This window comes from Argentina silus, assembly GCF_951799395.1.
Source record: "Argentina silus genome assembly, chromosome: 1".
NCBI lineage: Eukaryota > Metazoa > Chordata > Actinopteri > Argentiniformes > Argentinidae > Argentina > Argentina silus.
Genome location: NC_139655.1, coordinates 31230597 through 31247467, shown reverse-complemented (window position 1 = coordinate 31247467; position 16871 = coordinate 31230597). Strand labels below are relative to the sequence as shown.

The 16871-nt window shown below is 38.6% G+C and overlaps 1 protein-coding gene across 1 annotated transcript; it reads left to right on the top strand.

The window, feature by feature from the left end:
- Window positions 1-8511, top strand: LOC310810328 (annexin A13-like). The gene is made up of 11 exons (XM_083678034.1): window positions 1-69; window positions 827-902; window positions 3628-3722; window positions 3963-4133; window positions 4244-4277; window positions 4532-4611; window positions 5276-5344; window positions 7125-7226; window positions 7459-7534; window positions 7681-7793; window positions 7873-8511. Exons 1-11 carry the CDS (start codon window positions 55-57, stop codon window positions 7990-7992), a joined length of 951 nt encoding a protein of 316 aa, XP_083534160.1. The 5' UTR covers window positions 1-54; the 3' UTR covers window positions 7993-8511.
- The last annotated feature ends 8360 nt before the right edge of the window (window positions 8512-16871 follow it).

Here is a 16871-nt window from a genome sequence, read left to right as displayed (position 1 = left end):
GGCCGGGTAACTACAGTGCGCACATCTTGACGCTGGCCTGAAAACAGTCGCAGTATGGGCAACATCCAAGTAAGTGGCAGTTTGACAACATTTTGATAACTGCAATTTGCCACTTTTGATAAAGACGTGCACATAATATAAACAAATGTACAGAGCTTTATCATTCGCAGCATTCATGTTGTATTGCCTAGTGAAAGATTTGGAACAAATGACGTAATTATAAAGTGTGGCAATTTATTTATGGCAGCTGTTTCATCTTTCACAAAAAATAAAAATGTTGACCATGATTTGTGTGAATTCGATTTTAACGTTGACATTAGACTTTTCATTTGTGTGTAATTAAGTTAATTTGATATGTATTATTTCACTGTAATTTCATGAATCTGTTTATAATATCAATGTATTACTTTACGGCAGCCCAACATTTTCCAAATATGTGTCTCATGACATCGTGGAGGGGGCATTTTCTCTGTGGAATTTCTCAGAAACCCTGTTCTCTGTGATCAATAAGGCTGCATTGTCTTTGGGAAGGGTGGGCGAGGAAGGGTGGCTGACGCCGCGCAACTCTATATGCAGGGCCCCATGACTCAGCTACGGAGGTTGCACCCTTTCCTGGACTGGGAACAGTCGAAAGAGTCGAACAGATGTTTTAAAGGAGGACTATTATGCAAACATGTATTTCCCTGCATGTGTATGCTGTAGTGTAGCCTACAATAAAGAGTAGGCTTCTTGTCAGAATGAGCAAATCATGTAATATTTGATTTATCATGTTACATTTTAAGTTGCATTAGTGTCCTAGTTTTTGATATTTCTGTCCATTCTTTAGCCAACCATTGTCCCATATGAGGACTTCGATGTTGTGGCTGATATCAAGGCCATTCGCAAAGCCTGCAAAGGTTTGGGTAAGTTTATAGGTTATTATTATATATTATATTATATTATATTATATTATATTATATTATATTATATTATATTATATTATATTATATTATATTATTAAGTTCATTCGCAAAGCCTGCAAAGGTTTGGTAAGTTTATAGGTCCTCAAAGTGCCATATTTCATGTTTGTAGTACTCTTATTACATTCACTGCATAGCATTTTAGGAATTTCCCATAGAGTGAAATGCACAGTGCAGATTTTTTTTTGTATTTCTTAACACTTACATCACACAAGGAGTCATGTTGCATATCTTTTTCATCAGTTAACCAGTCAGATATTAGAGAACATTACTATATCCTTTGCTACTTGTTTACATGTAAAATACTGAAACTAAGAATGAAAAAACAATGATTTTGATTGTTTTTAGGATACTTTTCTGCCAATATCTGGCACACTTTTGTCATATGTTTGTGTTCTCTACGACCCTACAACATTTCTGACCATCTTTGGTCTTACTGCACCAATAATTAATTCAGATATGGCCATTCAAAATGAGTGTGGTCTTCCCCACCCCAAAGCGAGATCTTTAAAATGGCAGCCAGGGGGGTATAAGAGCAAATCTGTGATGGCCCTATAGCTAAAAATGCTCTTTAAGACCTGCCCTTGCTCTGTGTAAAATGTGATGCTTTTATCCCAAAAGGCATGATTTCTTCAAAATGTGGACTGTAACAGCCTGACTAATACTAACATATAATATAATATAATATAATATATAATACATCTTTAATGCCCCTGAAGGGCAATTTGTTTACCGCAAATTACAATAGAAAAATGCCAACACAAAAACCAAATGTGTAGCAGAGGTGGTTTGGAACCACACCTGTAATGACTAGTCTTGCCTGAGACCTGAACACGTGCATTAGCTCCTCAAGCTAATGTCTATGATTTAGCCTAGCAGGCAAAGGCGGATGTTTGAGTGTGACAGACCCTGGCTAGATCCCAGTCAGGTTGCATAAGGAATGGTCCAAATGTGGAGTATAATTTGGAAACTGCAAATATTTAGTTGGCACAATCTGATTAGTTAAAAGGTGTATTCCAGCCATACTCAAATAACGATAAACAACAGCAAAAACTCTTTACTGTTCTTTTTAAATGATCACTGCGCACAATACGATAAGAAGAATTTCTCACTTCCCAGGCTTATCTCACAAAATGCACTTTGCCTCTATGGAAAATAAAGACAGGCTGACATCAGCATGATTTGTGATTTGTGAACTGCACCAGCACGTCAAACCTATTTGATGGTTACAATGTTTCCAATTTTGAGTTGCGGATGCATCAGTGATTCTCTTGTCACACACAACTGCAACAAGTGGCAGCAGTCACATCTGGTGAAGCCCCTATTGCTAGCAGGCTGGCTTAACTTTTCGTCTCAATTGTGCCTTTGATCGTAGCACAGCTATGCTCAATCCACGATGTGGCACACCCTCTTGTGTGTTTCCTAATTGTCTTAATAGTGAGCTTGCAAGTCCAACTATTGTTATGGCTCATACTTATTATTATTATTATTATTATTATTGTAATTACTTTTGTAATTAATTATTACTATTGTTCTTCGACATAGTTAACTATTGTTAATTGACATACTTTATTATTATTATTATATTATTATTATTCCAGAAACAGAGAGGAGAGTGCAGAGAGGTCTAACTCGCATTGCTATGACTTTTGGTTTTGATACCTATTAAACGTTTTAAATGTTACAAATTGAAAGTGGAAGTCATGGAAACCACAAGATGCAATTCTTGAACCACTGGCTATCCGACACCTTTTAAGCTATTAACACCATTTCAACTGTAAAATGTGCCAAAAACTCAAAACTATCATCTCTGATGAAAACATTTTGACACCTATTAAACTTTTTAAACTAATAACCTTTTTTGCAATTCCAAAACCTCTCATTCAGTTAATATGGTGGAATGTTGATTTACGTCAACATTCTGAGAGCCCCATTGTCACTGCAGCTGCCATGGAACCTTCACAACTCTTGAATAAAAACAACAGGAGACCTGCAGAACACATTCTTAGAATGATAACACAACAATGCACTCTCTTGGCTACCAGTTTTACCCCACTAAAACCACTCTCAACCACTTAACCAACCATCTCTACCACTCTCAACCACTCACCCAACCAACGCTCTACCCACTCCACTGAACTACCAACCTTATATCTATCTAACTTTTCAACTACCTAGCATCATCCTTTCTTCTTTTCACCAGTCACTGCTGCTTCACTCCGTATAACCCATACTGATTAACCTCTTAATTGTTTTGATCTTTCTATACCTCCCCTATCTATTGATTGTCCCTTTCATCTATTCATTCATCCATCCAATCAAGCAACCTCTCACTTTCTTGCAACTACCCAGAAAATCATCATCAACCCTGATAAAAGCTTTCTGATTCCCATTACATTTTTAAAACTATTAAGCTATTTGTAACTCAAAAAACTCTCATCCGGCTAACCAACCTACTCTCTACCCACTCCACTGAACTACCCCTGGTTCATCCTATCTATCTACACATCAAATCTATCTATCTATCTATCTATCTATCTATCTATCGAAACATATTTAAACCATTCCACTACCAAAATAACACTTTGCAAGCCCACAAAGTTTCTTCTGGAACCTATTTTTCTAGTTTCTAATACTGTTTCCTAAAGTCTCATTATTATCTCTACAGGAACAGATGAGAAGGCCATCATTGATATCTTGGCCAGTCGTTCATCAGCTCAGCGTTTAGAAATCAAACAAGCATACTTTGAGAAGTTTGATGACGTGAGTCATTCATTCATATGCCTTTATCATCTGTAGAGTATTGACTTGAACAGTAGGGTGTGATTATGAAGGAGTGGATGTTAACATTACCACATTATTACACAGTTTGGTGACAGTCAAGTGTTGAGACTCAACTGGGTGAGCTTGTTGCTGTCTTGTGTGTGTCTCCCTATGGAGGAACTGTAGCTCACTGTCCTCACACAAGGCCCAAACTCACAGAGCTTATCTGTATCTATTCAGGAGTTGGAGGAGGTCTTGAAGAAGGAGTTGACGGGTAGTTTTGAGACTGCCATCGTGGCCATGTTGGACCCTCCACACACGTACTCTGCCAAGGAGCTGAGGAAGGCCATGAAAGGGGTGGGCACTGACGAGGCTGTTCTGGTGGAGATCCTGTGCACCAGCACCAATCAGGTCTGTCATTAGGAAACTGCTAACTAATGGAGTCCCTCCCTCCTAAACATCTATATTTCAGTTTTTTTCATCATGAAAAGGAAAGGTTTTTCCTTTCTTGTTTCTCACAGGATATCTTGAATTACAAGGAAGCATATGCTCAGGGTAAGGGTTTTTTCATAATGAATAATATGGTTACTCAACCCACACAGCAGTAGACTACTTGTATTGGTAATGTCCATGGTGTGTCAAGGGTGAATCACTTTAGAATCGCTCTCTTGATTTGCTGGTGGAGAGTAAGACATAAATTCACTTTCAGTGATTCCTTTCAGTGTCAAATTAAACTCTAGATAACCCCCAATTCTGATTGGTATCATCCAGGAATTTAGAATCCTGTAAATGTTTCTATTTCTATTCAGTGACTGAACATGACTTGGAGACTGACATTGAGGATGACACCAGTGGCGACGTGAGGAACCTTATGATCTCTCTACTGCAGGTGAATGGTTTATTCTGATAAGTCTTGCGAGTGGTGCCACAGCCACAAACACATTTATGTCTGCATAGGATACAACCCTGGTCCTATTGCTATTCTCCTACACACTCTCCTTCCTGTCTAACACTACCTTTCTGTCTGTTCTATAAACAAAAAAACACAAAAAGTTGAAAAAGTGCCACATGACATCACATCGCATTTGCACAACGTAAAACAATGACACCAGTCTGTGTTCAGCATACTTTGGCTGTATGCCTGGTTTCTTTCTTTCCTTGTTACAATTTAGGTCAGCATATTGGCCAAAAATGTTTGCTTGATGAAAAAAATATACAGTGCCTGCCTAAGTAATGGGACAGTGACACTTTTGGGTACCCTTAAACAGGGAGACTATACATAAAAAGTGTTGTAATTTCTGAAAGGTGAAACCAATATGTACACAAATACCATCAAATAAAAGCTGAGAATCTCATAGTAGTGTAGAGCCAAAAGAAGAAAACATTATTCACTACCATTACTGCCATTACTTACACAGGGCACTGCATATACGATGAAAACGTACCTTGTGATGACTCTTGGTGACTGGTACTCCTTAAGCTATCAGTAACAAGTTTATTGTGATTGATTAGATCTCTTTCTGTCTCTCTCTCTCTGCCTTTTTTTCTGATAGGCTAGCAGGGAAGAGGGTTACGAGGTGGACGAGGGATTGGCTGAGCAGGATGCCACAGCTCTGTTTGAGGTAAGATCTCACCTTAATCAGGTTATACTGTATGTAGCCTCGGGACAGACTCAGCTTCGGTAAACAGACAAACAACTCTTGCACGAACATGAAAAACAACAGCGTGGTATAGGAGGAGGGGCTCGGCTTTGTGGATGGGGTGAAGATTCCTCGGCCGCAACCGAATTTCAAATCGGAACCAATCACATTGGCTAATTTGTTATTTAACTTTTTCCTGAAGAAACTTTGTGCACTTGTTCAGCAGGCCAAAACTATTCTAATTGGTGGTGTGGAGGAAGTTTGAGATAGTTATCTTTTAGATATCTTATTTCAGAGTTTTATGAACATTATGCAGTTTGGTGTTCCTAGCTTCAATACTGTGGTTCTAAAAGAGCCTGGGGGTAGTTCAGTGGGGTGAGAGACTAGTCTTCAATGTAATATAAGTAACTACTAAGTTAAGTAACATTAAGTTAGAAAAACAGTAACATTTGTACAGAGGAGCCTCTGGGGGATTGGCGCAGAGGATTGACATAATGGGGGACACTGACTGCATTGGCCACTTCTGGCCACTATGTGTGAAAGGGGGTGTTTTTTCTCCTTTTGCAGCTGCTGCATAACATACGTTCACTAAAGCCCTACTCCCACAATGATAACGGTAAAATGCCTGAAAACATTTCCCGGTATTTTAAGTCTGACCCGTTTACACAGGCCTTGATTTACCATGATTTACCCGTGTCACCCTGTTTACACACAGCATTGCAATGCAGGTGAAGTGGGAGGGGAGAGTTGGGGAGCGTCAGAGAAGTTTAGAATTCAATGCAATTAGCAAACTTGAGGGGGGCACAGGACATTTCACCTCTGCCCTATTTACACAGACCACAGATTGTCTTTTTACCAGGACCATGACTAAATCTGCCAGAGGTAAAAGATTTAGTGGTATGCCCTACCCCAGGTCAGTTTACACACACAACAGTACTGGTAAATTATCGGGACATGCCTCTGTGTAAACGGAGCCATAGTGAGAAACTTTTGACATATATTTAAGTAACATTGAAAGTAAGCTTACAGTGACCCAATGGAATTATCCTAGTGTTTAAAGTATGCAGTATCAAACAGCTGTATTCAAGTTTATTTGAGCCAGACTACACATTGCACTGTTGAATTGGTTTTCTAAACATTATGAAGTTGGTTTGGTCTTCCTAGATTCAACATTGTAAGAGCAGTGGGGTTCTAAGAATTGCAGAGCCTGGGAATAGTTCAATGGAGTGAGATTCAATCTAGGCCTACTATAGATAGCCGAGGTCTCCATCCCACTCGTATGACGTGCTGGTACCAGAAGTAAGAATTTATACAGGAGATGCTCGATCGAGGCTTTGTACCATCAATGATTTCACTTAAATACAGAGGTTTGATTGTTCAAAAGTTCTGTTGTGTTATTAATGACATATCAACCTTACAGGAAAGCAACCAAGGATATTATTTTTTCATAAACATTATAAGAGTACAACAAAAATAGCACTATGTGAACTACATATTCCAGACCAAACACTGGCGCACAGGAGATGTTATCATTAAACCTGATGTGATACTTTTTATGAAGTGAAATAATATGATCCAGACCAAAAATAACAATACAATGTTATTATTATAAATATAATAGATGTTGAAGTAGGTTAAGTTGGAGGATTTGAGCGATATGGATATACAATACTGTATACATAAACACTGACTTGGAACCCCTTTTTTTCTGCTGATGCATGATGAAAAGGTTTTGTATTCTAATCTCTATTATCGTTGTAAGGCAGGAGAGGGCCGGTTCGGGACAGACGAGTCTACCTTCAGCTACATTCTGACACACAGGAACTATCTACAACTTCAAGCCACCTTCAAGATCTATGAGTCGGTAGGGTAGGCCTACAACTACTGTATGAGGCTCATGAGAGAGACCAAACTTCTATAGACTGTCATAGCTCTGAGCTTAAAATATGAAATTCTGCATTCTGCAAACAGTAAAGTGGCTGGGAGAATAAAAACTGTTTCTCTGCAAGTACTTACAAGTTGGAAATGTTTTGTACACAAGTGGTATGGTAAAAGCCATTTCAATCTTGTTTCAAGTTGTTCCTTTTTCTCCACAGCTTTCTGGAACAGAGATCCTGGACACCATTGACAATGAAGCCACTGGGATCTTAAAGGAGTGCTACATCACTCTGGGTATTTAAACGTGTGACATCAGTCTGATCATTCTAGATTAGTTTGGCTTTGTCAAAGAGTGCTACTTCACACTACCTATTGTATGTGAAGGGGTACAAGGATGTGATGCTGCCTCTTGGTGTGTGTGTGTTTGTCTCTCTCAATAGTGAGGTGTGCCAAAAACCCTCAACTCTACTTTGCCCGCCGCCTAAACGCTGCCATGAAAGGGGCGGGAACGGATGAAGACACACTCATCCGCATCATCGTTGGCCGTTCTGAGGTATGACAAAGTCAGTAGAACAGCTTAGGATAAGAATCCAGTGTGTTCATAAGATAATGAACATGTTGTGTTCCAACAGATTGACCTAGAGACCATTAAGGAGATGTACCTGGAGAAGTATGACGTTCCTCTGAAAGACGCCTTAGACACAGAGTGTGGAGGAGACTTCAAGCGCCTCCTATTGGAGATTCTGCACTAATGCTTCTGTCTTCTACTGTTCCCTCTCCCTCTTCCTCTTCCTTTCCCACTTACACAGACAGTACTCTCTACAGCACGGACCAAAAAACCCCACAACTACACAGTTGTATGTCTCTGACACAGACTATAAGCTAACTTTACAACCTGTTTTGTCAATGACAGAAAATTGCCAGTGAAACTAACACTGAACAGTATGTATAACTGTTATGCCATTTTACAAAACCTGTTATGTCACTCTCATGACAGCATCATGAACAGTTAGGGCACTGCATTGAGCTACTGAGATTGAACTCACACCAGTTCTTCAATTATAGTAGGTCACAGAAATAATTTTCCTCTTACATTTTGATTCTTATCTGTGGCAACTTTGTAGTAAATAATATCTGACAATTTTAGCAAGTTCGGAATGTGCACAGTCAATTTTCTCTTTCTCTGTGACATGTGACTATTTAATCATACAGCCAAATCCATTGCAACTTCGACAACTACAGTAGCCCTGAGACAGGAGTTGCTTAAAATTAATTCCTAAGCAAACATTTCTGGTTTACTGCTCACTATAGTATTTAACATATAACCTTGTTCTGTTCAATATTTTATTGACTATTTCTTCTCTTTATTTGTCACTTTTGTTTTATTTTGTCTGTCCTTGTTATGAGCTGATAATACCATGTTGGTTTTAGCGTCACCTTAACTGTATTTTCCACAAAGATGCCTTGAGCAAGATATGCAATCCTTTCTTTCTGCTGCAACACTCACCACTCAAGTGCCGAATAATCAGATTTTAGCTCAGATTTTAAATTACAGATTAAAACATGATTACATAATAACTCAATATCAAGTGAATCCAGTAGAGACCTACCGTTGTATGTCTGTTTTAGAATTTCTATTCCTCATTTGGGATTTTCAACCTTTAGAAAAAAACTGTTGACTGGTGTGGATCCATGTGGGTCACCTTTTTAATCACAGCCTTAAAACTGCCTTCTCTCACACATGTACACACGTCGGTGGACAATTCTTTTTTTTTCTATGGAAACTCAATAGACATAAACAACAATCATAATATTTATCTAACTTAATAAGTTAGCATTGTACTCATATCAACTTCATGGGTAATTGCAAGTAATATAATGGCTTTTAGAGAGCAATAGATGAGAAGTGCACTAAGATGAATGAATGAAGGATGTAATTCCAAAGCACTCAGAAGAAAAATACTGTGCCCTGCGTAAGTAACGGGACAGTGAAGCATTCTTCTTAAATCAAACAATTACTATGAGGTGAAAGTACAGATTGTCAGCTTTTATTTAATGGTATTTTTGTAGATGTTGGTTTCACATTCAGAAATTACAACACTTTTTATACATAGTCCCCCTATTTCAGGGCACCAAAAGTAATGGGACAGATTCATATTTATGTCCAAATTAAGCACTCATGTTTAGTATTTGTTCGACAAAACTTTGCCTGCAATAACTGCCTGAAGTATGCAATCCATTGACCCCACCAGATGCTGGGTATCTTCTCTGGTGATGCTCTGTCAGGCCTGTACTGCAGCCATCTTCAGTTGTTGTTTGTTTTGAGGTCTTTTTGCCTAAAATCTTATCATCAGGAAATGAAATGCATGTTCAATTGGATTTAAATATGAAGACTGACTTGGCCAGTCCAGAACTTTCCACTTTTTGGAAAAAAGAAAAAGAAAAGGCTTTTTAGTTATTTTTAACAAACTGTGACCTGACCATCTTTTTTTAGGCTAACTAGTGGTTTGTACCTTGCAGTGAACCGTCTGTAGTTTGGCTGGTGATGTATTCTGAGGTTGGTAGTCACTGACACATTCATTCATTTATTTTTATTTGTATGATATTCCAAACTGTTGATTTTGGCAAGCCTTTTGGTTATGTTTCTGACTTTTTTTCAGATATTTCAGCCATAGTAATGGCTTCCTTGACTTTCATTGACACCTCTTTGGTCCTCATGTTGACAGACATCAATAGCATTCTCGAAAGACACACACAAAGCTTAGACAAACACAAAGCCTACAGCTCTCATATGCCAGCACAAATGATGTAATGGAATACACATGCCTAACCAGAAACCCCTGTCAAGCCAAATGTCCCATTACCTTTGGTGCCCTGAAATAGGGGGACTATGTATACAAAGTATTGTCATTTCTAAATGGTGAAACCAATATGTACACTAATACCATCAAATAAAAGCTGCTTCACTGTCTCATTACCTGTGCAGGGAACTGTATATGAATTAACCCTAGCTATAAGTACAACCATACGCATGCGTAATACAATACAATCATTTTATTTTTCCTGTTAGGGAACTTCTTATGTGGAGTAGTAGGCTAAACAAGTAAATAAAGGCAGCTATGATAATTAATGTCCCTCCAAAGTAGCATCTTATCATAATTTACCACATTAACTATTAGAAAACAGTAACATTATATTAGCAGTAAGTATGTCTTGTTTTGTCTGTATTGGTAGATCAAAATATATGGTTAAAACACTAAATCATGGCAACCAAGTTATTGTTAACCTGGCCAGCCAAAGATTTGTGATTTATGTAATCGTATAAAAAATAAAACATAACTATATTTAACCAAAATATGCATCTTCCTGTGTCTCTTCAAGTCTCTTGTCCTCCAGGTAAATGTTTTTTTCCATGCCTACAAGTATCTATTATTGATGGCAGTCATTTCATCAACTGTAAATTGTATGGAATTGTCCTGAGTATCTTCTTTTCAGTAACATTTTTAAATTGAGAGCTAAACTATGGAACAGTCTCATTATTCACTTGTGATATCCATTTGAAACTCTAGATGGCGCTGTCTCTCTATCTTTACCTTGGTGATTGAGCCTAAACCTCAAGAACAATTTGTTCTGGGATGAATGTTACTGTAGCCTCTGCTGCATTGATCAGATTCAGCTCAATTTGGCCCATTTACTTCCTTTTATACAGTGTGTTTATATGGCCCTGTATTAATCATAAACAATAACAGTACCGCTACATTTATCCCTTCAGAAGTCTTTAAATATCCAATCATACATACACTGTACAGTATATCAATGGTTCTATAGCATTGCAAAATGCAATTGTTTATTTGTTGTTTTAAGGACAATTGTTTATCAATTATGATACAGTCCAATATACTGAGCTCTGTATTGGCTTTATCAATAGTTTGACTGCATCTGTGACCTGAGTATCTTCAAAAGCATTGACATGACTAAGGCAAGGAGGTACAATTGATAATGTAAATGTAATCTTTGTTAAACATTTTTGTTAATGTTGAGTGAACAAAAATGGAAATACAAAAGCTTTGTTGTGCACACAATTTGGAAATGTGACATGACAGATGGGATTGACAACAAAAACATCTGGAGCACTTTATCATTTCACTTCACTAGCAACAAGATGGAGACAAAATAAGATAAACAACAAATATTTAACATGCCTCTGCCGACTGCCTGTAAATCAAGCAGTTGTCCTGAGGAACATTGAAGTTCAATTAACATTGAAGCTGAAGAGAAGCTAGAAGCTTTCCTCCTAAACAACACAGAACTGCTTCCAGATGCTGAACCACCACAGGAGACCAATTCTTCCACAGGGGGAACAGTAGCTCTCTCTCTCTCTCTCTGTCTCTCTCTCTCTCTCTCTCTCTCTCTCTCTCTCTCTCTCTCTCTCTCTCTCTCTCTAAGGGGTTAAAACAGATAGACTCTAGTTGTGGTCTTATTGGTCTGGTCTTCTCCCTGTGTAACATGTGGAGACCACACCATCTGCCTCACTCATAAGCCTCGACCTCTTGGCAGCCTCTGTGACTCTTGTAGAGTGGTGTGCATGTATCGCACATGTTCTCTGTGTGCTGTTAACGACAAATGTGTGATGTATGGTCCCCTATAGACAAATTCCAGATTCGAGATAGAAGCATTTCGTGGCAGATTTTACACCTCACTTTTTCTGCCCAGTAAATAAAATAGCCTTTGCAGCAAACAAAGTTGTTCAAAATAACCATCATATTTTGAATAGACCATTCTCTGTAAGTCGCAGTCAAGGCAGAGTCATTCACGACCCAAAATGGCAATACACAAAACTGAAACAGTCAATTTTAACATTATATGATTTTTGTTCCTCTTGTGGGTTAAACATTTACAGTGCTGCTAGCTCAGACGGCTCTCCATCTGTGCTATATTAGCCAAAGCCCTAATGTGGGAGGCTGGCTGGATCCTCTAGACTGAGGCCAGCTCTAGGTAAGGGTTCTTAGGGTTTAGCATGGCTATAACTCACAACTTGTCAAAAACAGTGTGGAGTGGTTTCGATTTGTCCCGTGATATGCTTTGTTCCTGTCTTGTTGATCTTACAAAATATGTTTTGACATAAGCTGTCCCTGCTCATGGGACAACAAATTAGCCTCGGCTAGTCTTATGCACTGTTAAAAGAAAGTGTTGTGAAACCCCAAGACTGGTGGTTGTTAGAAATTATTTTTTATAAAAACAGTGTATTATTGCTATAATAAAAATACATTACTGCAGTGTGCTAAATTTTATTAAATGTGATGGCCTGTTGATAAATGAGCGATGGATCAAGCATTAGTCCCATAGTACGTTGAATTAATACATGGAGAGGTTAAGCCAGGTCATCAAGAAAGATGTTGCAACACACGCTTACACAAAGAGCTATAGTGGAAAGTACCAGGCTAGGGAGGACAGGCTAGGGAGGACATACCAGAGTAGGTGTCTTATCTCTTACAGGGTGCTGACTCCGCAGCTGGGATGAATGGTGTGACCAGCCCGTGAACAACAAGGGATGCCAAGTCTAAACCTCCCCAACCAAATAGCCAATCACAATCATTTTGTATACTGTAAATACTTTGTTTGACTGTTTGAATGCATCCATTTTTGGAAGGTTGGTTACAGATTAACAGCTTGCTGACTGTGATTTTCTTCACCAAAAGTGGTCCTTGTACAAGCCTAGAATACTGACATATAAATAAATAGCTAAAAGTAAGAAGTAGTTTGTCTTCTCCTTCAAATAAAGAACACGTTTTCTCACATGGTAACTGAGCTGCCACCAATTTAAAGCATTCAAAATTCCTTGGTGTTTGCAGAATATACATAAAGTACTGAAACATGTGAAGGTTTAGAGACATGTTTTAGGATGTAACACTTATCATGAGATTTGAACCATGACATCAAGAGTTTTGAACTGCCGCTAAGCTAATCTAGAGCTGTTTGAGCACCATACGTGTTTTTCAAATCACTTCATGTGCAGAATCAGAACACCTCTTTTTTTGGATCTCCAACACACCCTTCCCTCTGAAGTTTCCAAACACTTTTTTTGATGTGGATGTGGATACACTCACACCTGGCCTGGGGTGGTGGTGGTGGTGGTGGTGGCCCTGAGGAAGACGTATAGAGGTGTAGGGGCCGTGGCTTGGAATGGTGCTGGGGGTTGGGGTGGGGGGCTGAGGACCTGGGACTGAGACCTGAGGCAGGGGTTGGAGCTGTTACTGCGGTTCTGGTGTCTGGTGCTGAGGGGGCAGGGGTAGGATTTGGGTCACACTGCCCATCATCAGGAGTCCCTGCTCTCCTAGGGTTTTTTGATATACTCCTCATTGGGAGTCCTCACTACTCGGGTGTTTTGATACACTTCTCATTGGAAAAGTGTTTAAAAACTGTGGGAACAATCATGATTTTCATTGGCTGCTGAGTTATTTCATCACCAGAACCAATGTTTGCTTATCCAATTACATGCAACAGAAAGCATTAACAAGTATGGACACACTTCTGCCACTGATGCTGACAGAATTCAGTCTCCCAACTTTTCCTTTTGAGGTTTACTACCATGCATGTGTAGTTGCATTGATCAAGTGTGTGTGTGCATAACCAAGTACTTAGATTACTTGATAGGTCCATGATGCATCTATATACTGTGACGGTAGAAGCTACGCTCCGCCTGGGTCTGTGTTTGTTGTTGTGTGTGTTCTGTGTTTGTCTCCTCAATGTTGTGCAGCAGGCACCACATGGTCCATGGTCCGAAGGCTCCACCCACTTCCTGGTTGGTAGAAATTCTATCTCCTGATTGGACCATGCTGATCCTACCCATTCAACCAATCAGCCCAAGCCACATGACTATAAAAAGCCTGCTGAGTCTGTGTTCTAGAACTGTAATACCTCACCACCTTGCTTGTGTTTGTTTGATTTAGAGAGCTTGTTTAGTGCTCATCCATATGGAGACATTTGTTGCTCTGTGTGTGAGATTTTGAGGAGGTTTAGGTTGTGAGAAACAGGTAAAAGTATTTCACTTTATATATTCTCAGTCTATTCACTGATTCACATAAAGTCACCGTGCCAAGTAGTTTATTGTTAATGTTGGAGACACTAGGGCAAGGGGAGACTGTGGGTTTATGCACTTTTGTTTGAGAATGTTGTTTAGTTAGTGAGGTTTTGGTTAGTGGTATTTACTTTTATTTAGCTCAGATAGGAGCAGGGACTCACTCTTTTTGGGGTGCAGTTTTCTTTTGTTTATTTTGTTTATTTTGTTTCTCAGCGCCCATAGGGAATTTGCCTCCTTTTCGTTGTAGTTTGTAATATAAAGACATTGACATTTTCTTGTTAATAATGACTTTCATTTTACCCACACCATCGGGTTTATGTTGCTTCTCTTTTCCCCAGCGAGCTAGGGTCGTAACAATACCATATCTATAATCTACTACAGTATATGGTATGGTTAACTGCAGTGGTAGCTGGTGCTGTTGAAGATTAGGGAGGATGATTGATTTGTTGAGTAGGCCATGGCTTTATTTCTAGTACAGCATGTAGGATGACTGTCATTCATATTCCATTCACCCAGCTCAATGTAACGATAGGTTTGTGCTATTTACATACCCAGCCAGGGCCTAAGGCTATACTTGCCCATCCTATACCCATCATGAGGTTGCTAGCCTACAAATTCAAGTTTATAAAGCAGGTGCAGAGGAGGAGAGATGCATGATTTCCTCGAAGCCAACATATGGAATTGGTAAAATATAAACGTGTTATGTCAGATAAAAAGACTGATTCTGATGGTAAAAGAAATCTATAATTGCAAAGGGGTTCACATACTTTCAAGCAGCACTGTATATTATGAATGACACCACATACATACATATACATAAAAAAAAGCAATCAAAGCAAACATCAAAGGTATTTTGAGCAGATGCCGACCAGCGCTGATCAGCGCTTTTCAATACCTGTTACATGATGGGGATCAAATCTGTCTAATTTGGTCAAAAACTTGTTTAGATTTTTGAACTTTCGCTGCCTAAGCCGAGCAGCTTTCACATGAACGAGCATAGATAAATTGTCGCCTAGGGAACACTAGCTTTCTCCACCTGCCACCCAGCTGACATTAAAAGTTAATTATCCACCTAGCAGCTACCGCTCCTGTGAAACAGCCTTAATGCACAGACATTGCAGCAGCAGAACCACAAATGCCTTTTGTTGCGTTCTATATAAAAAATAATAATATATATATACATTTTATTACAGCTCACTTTGGGTGAACAAAATTACTTACTGTGTTCATTTTAAGTAACATGCTTCTTTATGACAGTTTGACACAACTGGACCTCCACACAACAGAGTGTACAAACTCTCTTGTTTTCTCGTAGCCCGGGGTCCACTGAATGGTCATTAAATAAGGCATGAAGAGGATGCTCACATTGGAAAATTGCAGCTAACATAAAACATATGCTCTTAATACACTTCAGAGAAAAACCTGCCTTGCAAAACTGTTGATGATGAAAGCCGAGAATGCAAATATCACAAAATTATAATCTATTAAACTCTGGCATCAATACAGTAATTCAATTCCATACAAGACAGATAAATGTGTGTGCATGGAATTTCTACAACAAATAAGAAACAGTACTCAAATAATAAAAACTGTTGAAACGGAACCATTAACATTAAATGCCCTTTTAATGGGTTTATAAATGGTTTATAAAGGAATTATATGTAGCATATAAACTATTAAACATTAGTTTACAGTCTAATAAAGAAGTACTAAGAGTTAGATGCTTAAAGAACATATATAAAGCTACAGTAAGCAACCAAAGCAGGCTTTTCTATATGTGATTAACATAAATTGAATCTATGCTAAAGTTGCTGGATATTGCAGGTCTGTCAATTATAGGATACATGTGCCTGCACATGATAGTAGTTACTATCTAAGCATATGTGCATGCATGTATCAGACAATAGCAACTGGCAGAGCTACAAAAGGAAGATTGGCTTGCTACATGGTAGGTTGGAGTTGGCGAGCAGACATATAACCAAGTTCAAGTCCTAATACGTTACCATGACAATTTACCCTAAGCATTCAAAATTGAAGAGATGCTACAGGATTTGTGTATAATTTCAGCCACTAGTCCTAAAAACAGGTCCCAAAATAGACAGAAATACGGTCAAGAATAGTTTTTTTTTTGCAAAATTTAGTTGACCTTAAACTGAGGACTGTAATGAGATAAGAAATTGATTAAACATTTTTTTTTTTTTTTACATTATATCATGAACCATACAGTCAACACAGTCAAGCCAAAATTGGATGGCGACAAAAATCCTGTAGCATCTCTTTAATGCTGTACGTAACCCTAACCCTTACCTTAACCATTCAAAGTTAATGCCTTATACTGCCTAACCACCACTTAAGTTGGAGTACAATGTAGTTGCATTGCTAAACATTTTTAGTAGTGCTTCATGGAATCGGGCAGATTTCATGCTAGAGTAACGTGCACATGAGCATGTTATGGTGACCTTGTATCATTACTGCATGCACGTTTTGCTATGAAACTGTGATATTGTTGATACAAAAAAGTTAAGTGTACAAAAAACAAGCTTTACACAA

Coding starts and splice junctions, on each gene's coding strand:
- LOC310810328 (XM_083678034.1), top strand. Junction 4,278..4,531: donor CAAGGAAGCATATGCTCAGG/GTAAGGGTTTTT, acceptor ATTTCTATTCAG/TGACTGAACATGACTTGGAG. Junction 7,794..7,872: donor TCATCGTTGGCCGTTCTGAG/GTATGACAAAGT, acceptor GTGTTCCAACAG/ATTGACCTAGAGACCATTAA.